We start from the raw sequence: 10,886 nt of genomic DNA, 5'->3' as shown, positions 1-10,886 counted from the left end.
GATAGAGTGGACAGAGAGTGTCTGTTTTCCAGGCTAGAAATGTCTAATACCAGAGGGTGTGCAATGAAGGTGAGAGGGGGTAGGTTCAAAGGGGGTATGAGGGGTAAGCTTTTTAACTCTGAGAGTGTGGGATGCTTGGAATGTGTTGCCTGGTATAGTGGTAGAGGCAAATACATTGGAGGTTTTTAAGAGAAACTGGATAGGCACGTGGATGTAAGAAAGATGGAGGGACATGGACGTTGTGTAGGTAGGAGGGATTAGTTTTGGGGGGGGTTTAATTTACTTTTTAGCTGGTTCAGCACAACATTGTGTTCCTGTGCTGTGCTGTCCGGTTCCATGCTCTCTGTTCTATTCCTTGACAATCCCACTGTTTCATAGTTCGGATGCAGGGAGAGTAGAGTTCAGCTCCAGCACCATCCCCAACCACTCTGCAGTGATTTAACACTGGTTTTTAATGGTGCAGGTGTGGAGGTCGTCCCAACATTCCCATCTGACTGCCTGGGTGTAGTCAGCCTTGTTTAAAAGAACAACATGAAATCAAAGTTACATGAAGTATGATGTCATATCTGTGTACTTTGTAAAAAGAATGGCCAGCCTGAAACAGTCTGTTGTAACCTAGTTCCTTAAATGGACGTCCCCTCTCCTCTCTCTCTGCCCTCGCACTCTCATGTCTTTCCCTCTCTCTCATGCACACTGCATACCTCTCCAAGTTGCACAACTCCCATTTCTGTGAGAGCCATTTGTTGGAAGTCACAGAACAGAGTGGTACACGGGGCTGATAAACCAAAGTACATCCCGAAGGGACACATCTGGTTCATGCCAGAGGACAGTGAGCACTGAAGTTACCCGGGAAACTCCAAGCGCTGCTGTAAATTAACATTAACAAGCACGAAACAAAAACCCTGGTGGACCTCAGTGGCTGTGACAGAGATAGTCAATTCAGAATTGCACATGGACTGACACCACATCAGTATGTTCTACAAAATAAAGAAGCATACAGAAGTATTCTAATGAGCACAATATCGATGGAAGTGAGTATGTTTATTCATTATCAGTGCCTGAAGTTAAATGGAACTGAAAATAAAACAGCTTGGATACTGTTGCTTATCACTGCAGTGAGTTGAGATGGAACTGCACACCTGGGATGACCATCCTGCTGTTGGAAGGGTAGATATTGGCCAGGAGAGGGTTCAGCTGGTCCCAGTGCATTGCTGGAATTGGCTCAATCAGCCTTAGTATCAAACAACATGTTGAAAATTGTCTTTGAATATTTTTCGTTGTGTCCTGTTCAGCCCTGCTGCTTTTGAGGTCAGTTTCAGCTTGGTTCATGGTTGATTAAAGCACATTAATTCTAATATTGTGATACTAATAAAAATATCTGATCAACGGGAATGGAGATTCATACTAGTTGTGTAATTATCACATGAAAGCTAGAAAAAGGGAAGTAATTATCCAAGAAGAGTTACCCAGTTCACTGTCAGCAGCCTGTTTCATTTATAAAGTCAAATCCAGCATTGATTCAGGCCCTTTAGAGAAGTCAGGTTGGAGCCTATCAGCAAACTCTGACCATCAGCATTGTCTATGGACGGTCAATGTTTGCAAGTGTGTCGGCATCTGGTGACAAACGTGAACTGCATCAGGTCCCTTTGGTCATTGTGCAGGATCTTTACAGCTGAATAACCTCTCCTGGATTCAGCCCACCCCATAATGATGTTCACGTGTGTTCCAAGGAATTCCTGGCTCTTCCACTGAAATTACAATGAAAGCATCAGAAAAGCTGCAGATCTTCTCTTGACAGCTCACACTTCAGAGTCAGTAAGAAGTTTCACTTGGTTAGGGGCAACCACAGAATCAGGCTTGCTTTGGTATCTTTCTCCTCTGTGTTGTTGCAAGTATGGACCCCAATCAGGAGCTGGTGCACAAGCAGCAGAAATTTTCTGTGGAAAGTAAAGTGCAAAGTTTAACACTTTGATATTTATTGATCATTGACTTCCATCAGAAGTCATCCTGATTCAGATCAGATTTTCCTGTGGATTTTTCCAACACATTGGCAGCTTAAGAATAGTATAGCTCAGAAGAAACCCTTGGTTCACAATGTTATGGCTATCTTTTTGCCTACTCCTAGATTACACTCCCATACCTGAACTCTGAATCACTTGGGAGCAAACAAGCAGCAGATGAATGAAATGTACTGTATTTGTGCAACAGTATTGAAATTTCTTCCCAGCAAACATCTTCTAAACAATTTTGCAACATACGCTTACTAAAAAATTGAGACACCAATTCATAACTCTCCAGTGTAGACTCTTCACCAGCTGATTATAAACAGCTTTTGTCAGTGCCCTTTTCCTGTAAGTGAAGTCTGACTGAGGCTCTGATGTTAGCAGCCCAGGCTGATGTGATTTTAGCTGAGCAGAGGATGGAACAATAAATTGGAGAAGGGTTCAAGTGCATGCATTTCCTCTGCAACAATGATGCAGTTTGTCTCACTAACAGTACTTGATATATTAATATACTAATAGTCTAATGGTCTAATTTCTGTTGCTGATCAAATCCCCCTTGGAAAGCCACAATTGAATCTCCCACTACTGCCCCATCAAGCAACATTAACGCTTGTTGTGTTGAGAAGATTTTCTTCACTCCATTGAAGGCAATGATCTTAAAGCTTCGTTTTTTGACTCTAGCACCAGTTCTAGAATATTCACCCTTTCCTCATCCATGGAATTATTTTAGTAAAACTTTCTTGGTCCTTCTCTATAGTCTTCACAACTTTCATGAAGATTGCTGTCAGATTTTGGTGTGGCCATATCATGAGCTGCTCTGTATACAATGCCCAGGAATCAGTTTGCCTTTTAACTGGATTGTCAATCTGTTCCGTCACTTTCAGTGAATTACACATCCGGGTTTCTGTTCTCACAGCTGCACTGAGCCTGCAGAGCAAAGAATAGTCTAACTGCCTTTGTTACCATGACACCTGACAGCTGCAACACGCTCCTGGCTCATCTTCCTCATTCTGAGCCCTCACCAGGTGAGCAGCCTTGAGTTCTGCCCAGGGCCCACGTTTCTCCCAGTGGTGTCCACGGCCCACGTTTCTCCCAGTGGTGCCCACGGCCCACGTTTCTCCCAGTGGTGTCCAAGGCCCACGTTTCTCCCAGTGGTGCCCAGGGCCCACATTTCTCCCAGTGGTGCCCACGGCCCACGTTTCTCCCAGTGGTGTCCAAGGCCCACGTTTCTCCCAGTGGTGTCCAAGGCCCACGTTTCTCCCAGTGGTGCCCACGGCCCACGTTTCTCCCAGTGGTGTCCACGGCCCACGTTTCTCCCAGTGGTGCCCACAGCCCACGTTTCTCCCAGTGGTGCTCAGGGCCCACGTTTCTCCCAGTGGTGTCCACGGCCCACGTTTCTCCCAGTGGTGCCCAGGGCCCACCTCTCCCAGTGGTGCCCACGCTTAAAGCCAGCTTCCTCGTAAGGGCTGCATAGAGAAACTCAAACTGAAGCTGAAATGAAATCAAACTGGCATCATTACATAGGGTGAATTCTATACCAGATGTCTCTCAATAGGCACTCTGAGCAATAGAATTAGAGTGGAAGATCAGTTTCATAATAAAAGCAGGAAATGGTTGATAAAATTGATGGTTTACACCAGTGGTTGGGGTCCACTGGTTTACAGGAACACACTGGAAATGACATCTAGAAAAGACCCTTTGGTCTCTCCCCCACAATTTTCAACCTTCTACACCTTAATACATTATCACCTAAGACTAAGAGATCTAGATGTGTGGGATACAAGGTGACAGACCAGATAAAATGCAAACTGTTTTGGGTACAGAAAAAATTGGGAATTCTGCCTAGCTAGCTCAGGAAAATATGGGCTCCTGTAACTTTATGTTACCCCTGCTTGTTGGGTGGGATCACTACTGGAGATGCAAACAGCTCCTGTAACTTTATGTTACTCCTGCTTGTTGGATGGGATCACTACTAGAGATGCAAACAGCTCCTGTAACTTTGTTACCCCTGCTTGTTGGGTGGGATCACTACTAGAGATGCAAACAGCTCCTGTAACTTTATGTTACTCCTGCTTGTTGGATGGGATCACTACTAGAGATGCAAACAGCTGGTCAAGTCAAGTCAAGTCAAGTCACTTTTATTGTCATTTCGACCATAACTGCTGGTACAGTACATAGGAAAAATGAGACAACTTTTTTTCAGGACCATGGGGTTACATGACACAGTTCAAAAACTAGACTGAGCTACGTAAAAAAACAACGCAGAAAAAAACTACACTAGACTACAGACCTACACTGGACTGCATAAAGCGCACAAAACAGTGCAAATAATGAACAAGCCAATAGGGCACGAAGGTGTCAGTCCAGGCTCTGGGTATTGAGGAGTCTGATGGCTTGGGGAAAGAAACTGTTACATAGTCTGGTCATGAGAGCCTGAATGCTTCAGTGCCTTCTCTGTCAGCTATTTGCAATGACTTGACTATCAAATCCTCCACTTCTTCTATTACCCCTCTATGCCAGAAGCAATTTATAGTGGGCAACTGATTGAACAATCAGAGGACATTGGATTATTGGACCATATTGTTGAAAGCTCTTTATAGACAGGGTCTAAGGTCTGGATTGAATACATGTCACTGGAATTGTGGGACAGCTGCACCATCTGAAGAGGCACTGTACCATGTGAGTGTACTATAGCGGTGTTATCAGAATTAATGCCACTCTTACCCATTTCAGATGCTAATACCGGAAACTTGTCTGATGAAGGATTAGTTCTTATTTCAGTAAAAAGCACAATCAACCATGAATCAACTAAAATCATGGGATTAGAATTAAAATAGCGCATATGAGAGGCAGTGCCCCGATGTCCCAGAGGGGTTGTAGGATCAATAACTGTAACATATGAGATGGATCCATATCAAGAGTGCAGCTGCCAATGGAAGAATACCACTAGTCACAGGGTTTGTTAGCTGCTTCCACTGTGGTCAATTATATCACAGGTTGGCTGGATGTCTCCCACTCTGACCGCTTGGTCTTGCTGGAAATGTGTAACATTGCATTCTCTGTCCTGATTTCTTGCAGATTTTGTTGTCTGTGTTATAAAGGGGTTCCCAGGAATCCCAACACAATCTGGCAGTGCTGGGATACCAGCTGGTTTTCCATATTGACTGAGGTAATGATCTGAGTGACACTGTAGACCAAAATTACAGAGGACCAACCAAGGGTCACACCAGAATCAGGTCCCTGAAGATGTTCTGGGTACTTTGTAGGCTAGTACCCAAGATGGAGCTGACTAAATTCACAACCCTCTGCAGCTTCATTCGCTCCTGTGCAATAACCCCTCTATACCAGACAATGATGCAGCCTGTCAGAATGCTCTCCATGTTACAACTATAGAAAATTTTGAGTGCATTTGTCGATATGCTACATCTCTTCAAACTCCTATAACCACTGATTTGCCTTCTTTATAACTGCATTGATATGTTGGGACCAGATTAGATCCTCAGAGATCTTGACACCCAGGAACTTGAAGCTGCTCACTCTCTCCACTTCTGAACCCCCTATGAGGATTGCTATTTGCTCCTTCATCTTACCCTTCCTGAAGTCCACAATCAACTCTTTCATCTTAGTGACATTGAGTGCCAGGTTGTTGCTGTGGCACCATTCCACTAGTTGGCATATTTCACTCCTGTACGCCCTCTCATCACCACCTGAGATTCTACCCACAATGGTTGTATCATCAGCAAATTTATAAATGATATTTGAGCTATACCTAGCCACACAGTCATTGTTATAGAGAGAAAAGAGTAGTGGGCTAAGAACACATTGCTGAGGTGTGCTGGTGTTGATCATCAGCGAGGAGGATATGTTATCACCAATCCGCACAGATTGTAGTCTTCTGGTTAGGAAGTCGAGGATCCAATTACAGAGGGAGGTACAGAGACCTAGGTTCTGCAACTTCTCAATCAGGATTGTGGGGATGATGGTATTAAATGCTGAGCTATAGTTGATGAACAGCATCCTGATGTAGGTGTTTATGTTGTCCAGGTGGTCTAAAGCCATGTGGAGATCCATTGAAATGGCGTCTGCCATTGACCTATTGTGGCGATAGGCAAATTGCAATGGGTCCAGGTCCTTGCTGAGGCAGGAGTTCAATATAGTCATGACCAACCTCTCAAAGCATTTCATCACTGTCGATGTGAGTGCTACCAGATGAAAGTCATTAAGGCAGCTCACATTATTCTTCTTAGGCACTGGTAAAATTGTAGCCTTTTTGAAGCAGGTGAGAACTTCCACCTATAGCAGTGAGAGGTTGAAAATGTCCTTGAATACTCCCGCTAGTTGGTTAGCACAGGTTTTCAGAGCCTGACCAGATACTTCATTGGGACCTTCTGCCTTGCGAGGGTCCATTCTCTTTAAAGACGCCTAACCTCAGAGATCACAGGATCATCAGGTGCAGCTGTAGTTGTGTTCTCCCTTTCAAAGCGTGCATGGAAGGCGGTGAGCTCATCTGCCATTCATGCTTTTGAGTTTCACTTTGTAGGAAGTAATGTCTTGCCAGAGTTTCAAACCCATGAAAGTATTCCATGAGATGGGATAACTAATCTTTCCAGAGTTGCTGTGCATCTGATATCACCTCCAACCTCATTAAAAATTGTCTCTTCAACCTTGAAATAACCCTCCACAAATCATACCTGGTTTTCTGGTACAGGCCTGGGTCGCCAGACTTGAATTCCACAGATCTAGCCTTCAGCAGACGATGTACCTCCTGGTTCATCCACAGCTTTTGGTTTGGTAATGTACGGTAAGGCTTTGTGGGCACACACTCATCCACAGGGCGAGTAAATCAAAGTGTTCACTTTACACTCTTTGCTTGTCAATTGCCACTGTTGCACTCCCTCAGATATTGTTCATTGTAAAGGAGACATGAATAGGTCATGGAAGAGTCTTATCAATAATTTTAACAGACTCTAAAACTGATTAGAGAATTTTAATAGGTTTCAAAGATATTTATTTTAAAAGATTATTATATCTTAAGTAATTGTTTTTTTTTGTTGACTACTTTCTGGATCCATTGCTGGGATCTTACTGCACAATTGGCAGGGAAATGGAATGCACCCATGAGTGGGTTGGCTTTATATAGTGCAATATCATGCTTGAATATTTGGGGAAATTGCAAATTCTACCTAGGGATAGGCATTTCATGTACATGAAAAGCTATAAGGCTCATAAATAGGCTCCTCAAAAAGCCTCCCAACCATCCATCCAACCATCTACTCACCATCTTACATCCTTCCCCTTCAAAATTTATCTCATTTCTTTGAAGTGTAGGCTTACTTTATCCCTAATTTACCACAAGCAGTGAAATATTTCATAGTACATTGACCAGAACTCTAGCAGCTTCCTCCTCACTGTCCTCTCGTTTGCATGACCCAAGGTGTCAGATAAATAGCCAATTATCTGAATTTACTCTTAGGAAGATTTCAAGGTGTTTCTTTACCTGAGACAATGTGGAGCCCTTAGCTTGGACAACTTTCACAATGGCAATGATAGGGACCCACATAATACAAAAAGTGATCATACACCAGCCGACTGCTGTTGCCCAGAGAGGGTACTCAACAGGTCCGTATGTTGGTGGGGGAACTGTCCTTAAGGACCAGACTAAGATTACCTGTTTGAAATAAGAGGACAGAAAAGTGTCAAACATGAAATGGGATAGATAATCTGCACCATGATATTTTTAGTTTAAGTCAATACAGGATATGATCTCTTACCACCAACAAGCATGGGACAATGAAAAGCCAGCACACTCTCCACCACAGCCAGAAAAGCCAGCTCTTTTTTCCAATCATCATCTCAATGTCCTTGATGTATCTGTTTGTCCCTGTGAACAGCAGGAATATTTTTAATCACCTGACCTTTTTCTTTCAAGGTGTGTAGGTCCAGTGACTGAGGGGAGGATGTTTGGACAACATCCCCCCCAGCAAATCGGCTGCAGCGAAGTCCATCCAACAACCAGCTGCTGTAACTCAGCAAGAGTAGAGGATCAAGGATGAAGAATATGGAAAGATCTCCCTGCCTCAGATTTGCTTCTGGGACCATTTGTAGAAAGGACTTAGACAACTAAAGAGAGCTTGTCATTACTCAATCGATTAAGTTGTTATACTTTGGCTGAATTTAATGTTTTGATTTGATTCTGTGCTTCCCCTGAGCTTATCATAAATCTGCACTTACCATAAATCCAGGTTCGACCAACAAGTTCTAACAGGGTGTTAGTAATAAAAATCCATCCAGTACAGAAATAATCAGTTAAGTTTATCCAGTAAATCCCAGCCTAAAATTAAATGGAAAAGTAGAAAAAGTTGCATAGGAGAACACTGGCACTCAAATCTATAGTGAGCTTACTGGGATACAAGTTAATTCTGCTATAAACCACCCAGTTCAAACCTGCCTGCTCTATTTTCACTCATTGCTTTAAGTTCTAGAATTAACTATGTAGTTGATCACTTCTCTCCAGAATCCGAACAAAATTTTCAAAATAGATTAAGAACGTTGGCATAGAGGACACACTTTTCCTGATCCCTCCTGTGAATATTTGGGACAATCATAATTCAGAAGAAAACCATTTTTAATTTCTTTTGAGCTACCTTTCTGTTAGTTACATCACTGACTGCTTCACAGCTGTCTTAAAACTGAGGGAATGATTTTAGTTTTAGTGTTACCCCTCAGTACTGTTACTTTTTCCAGTGATTCATTGATCACCAGTTTTCAATCTGATCTTGAACATTTTCAAGTGACTCACAACCACCAGGTCAGGATGAGAATCCCTCTTGTGGGTTTAATGAATACACGCAAGAAGTATTCCTACATTCCAACAACCAGATATTTCAGTTTCCCGGCAAATGTCCTTTCAAAGTAACCTTCCTTTCTTCATGAATCCTTCCTATCTCTTCATGAAGATAACTGATAACTGTTCCCCTTCACACTCTAATCAGGGGGTACACTGCAAGCCACTAATGCTAGAAACAGCTTCATTAAACCTACTTAACCAGCTATCTACCTGCTAAACAATGAACTCCTTTTACTCACATGGAGATCCTGAAGTTTATGCTTCATCGGCTTCCTTTAGGCTCCAACACCTTCTCCTAATCTTCCAAACGTTATTTGGAACATTGCACTCTGTGTTTCTCCTCATTTCTACCATTCCCCCTGCATTGCAGCTCCCTACTGCTATCACGCCTGCACACATAGTGAGTTAAATCAGGGCAGCATACCTGTGTTACACACACAAGACCGAGGAGAAATAACAACAAGCAAACTCCACTTGTCAGCAAAAGGCGTTTTGATTGCAGATGCTTGGGGAACTGGTCCACTAGGCATGTTAAAACCGTTTCTATCAAAATATACATAATATTTGTGGTTAATTAACTTCCACAACAAACTAAGTCACAGAATGCTTCTGCAGCATTGCCTCAGAGAAGAGCATGTGCTCTTTCTCACTGTTTTCACCACCAGTGACAGCTTGGTTCCCCAAACCTCCTCCTAACCTTTCTGCTGAAAGAAGCAAGTTCCAGCTTCAGAAATGCTACGTTGAATGACTGACTCTACCAGCCATTAAATCAAAAGGTGTTGGTCACCTGAGACAAAGATGAGGCAAAACTTTTTCCCAACAACCATCAGGCTCCTGACTGAACTCAGCAGGTCGGGCAGCATCAGTTGAAATGAACAGTCAATGTTTCGGGCCGAGACCCTTTGTCAGGACTGAAGGAGGAGGGGGCAGGGCCCTATAAAGAAGGTAAGGGAGGGTGAAAAACCAATCAGAAGAAAGATCAAGGGGTGGGGGAGGGGATAGGCAGCAGAGGTGAAGAAGGAACGTAAGGGGAAAGCACTATGGGTAGTAGAGAAAAGCAGAATCATGAGAGAGGTGATAAGCAGCTGGAAGAGGAGGCAAAGTAAAAGTGGGATGGGGGAAGGGAGAGGGAGGGAATTACCGGAAGTTGCAGAATTCAATGTTCATACCAAGAGGCTGGAGACTACCCAGACAGTATATGAGGTGTTGCTCCTCCAACCTGAGTTTGGCCTCATCATGGCAGTAGAGGAAGCCATGTATGGACATATCTGAATGGGAATGTGAAGCAGAGTTGAAGTGGGTGGCAACTGGGAGATCCTGTCTGTTGTGGTGGACGGAGCGGAGGTGCTCGACGAAGAGGTCCCCCAATCTGTGTCAGGTCTTGCCGATGTACAGGCGGCTGCACCGGGAGCACCGGATACAATAGATGACCCCAACAGACTCACAAGTGAAGTGTTGCCTCACCTGGAAGAACTGTTTGGGGCCCTGAATGGTGGTAATAGATGAGGTGTAGGGACAGGTGTAGCACTTACGGTTGCAGGGGTAAATGCCAGGTGGGAGATCTGTGGGGTGGACGTGTGGACCAGGCAGTCGTGGAGGGAACGATCCCTGCGAAAAGCAGAGAGGAGTAGAGAAGGAAAGATCTCCTTAGTGGTGGGGTCCTTTTGAAGGTGGTGGAAGTTGCGGAGGATAATATGCTGGATCCGGAGGCTGGTGGGTGGTAGGTGAGGACAAGGGGAACACAGTCCCTGTTGTGGTGACGAGAGGATGGGGTGAGGACCGAAGTGCGGGAAATGGAGGAGATGCGGGTGAGGGCATCATTGATGACGGCAGAAGGGAAACCACGATTCTTAAAGAAAGAGGACATTTGAGACGTCCTGGAACAAAAGCCTCATCCTGGGAGCAGATGTGGTGGAGATGGAGGAACAGAGGAATAGGGAATAGCATTTTTACTTTTGGCAGGGTGGGAAGAGGTATAATCAAGGTAGTTATGGGAGTCAGTGGGTTTATAGACGATGTCAGTGAACAGTCTATCT

At 44.0% G+C, this 10,886-nt stretch overlaps 1 protein-coding gene across 3 annotated transcripts in view; it reads right to left on the bottom strand.

Moving 5' to 3' along the window:
* Positions 1-1,029: 1,029 nt before the first annotated feature.
* LOC132398268 (sodium- and chloride-dependent neutral and basic amino acid transporter B(0+)-like) overlaps positions 1,030-10,886 on the bottom strand; it is a 92,552-nt gene continuing 82,695 nt past the window's right edge. For 2 of the 3 annotated variants that reach the window (XM_059977423.1, XM_059977424.1), the window contains 5 exons: positions 9,275-9,393; positions 8,235-8,334; positions 7,775-7,884; positions 7,501-7,671; positions 1,030-1,937 (listed from right to left, as the gene is read on the bottom strand). In XM_059977423.1, coding sequence (XP_059833406.1) covers positions 1,800-1,937; positions 7,501-7,671; positions 7,775-7,884; positions 8,235-8,334; positions 9,275-9,393 — 638 coding nt within the window. In that variant the 3' untranslated portion in view covers positions 1,030-1,799. The remainder of the gene's footprint in view (positions 1,938-7,500; positions 7,672-7,774; positions 7,885-8,234; positions 8,335-9,274; positions 9,394-10,886) is intronic. The other variant, XM_059977427.1, reaches the window with a different exon arrangement.

This window comes from Hypanus sabinus, chromosome 8, assembly GCF_030144855.1.
Source record: "Hypanus sabinus isolate sHypSab1 chromosome 8, sHypSab1.hap1, whole genome shotgun sequence".
NCBI lineage: Eukaryota > Metazoa > Chordata > Chondrichthyes > Myliobatiformes > Dasyatidae > Hypanus > Hypanus sabinus.
This window is presented reverse-complemented; position numbering and strand designations above follow the sequence as displayed.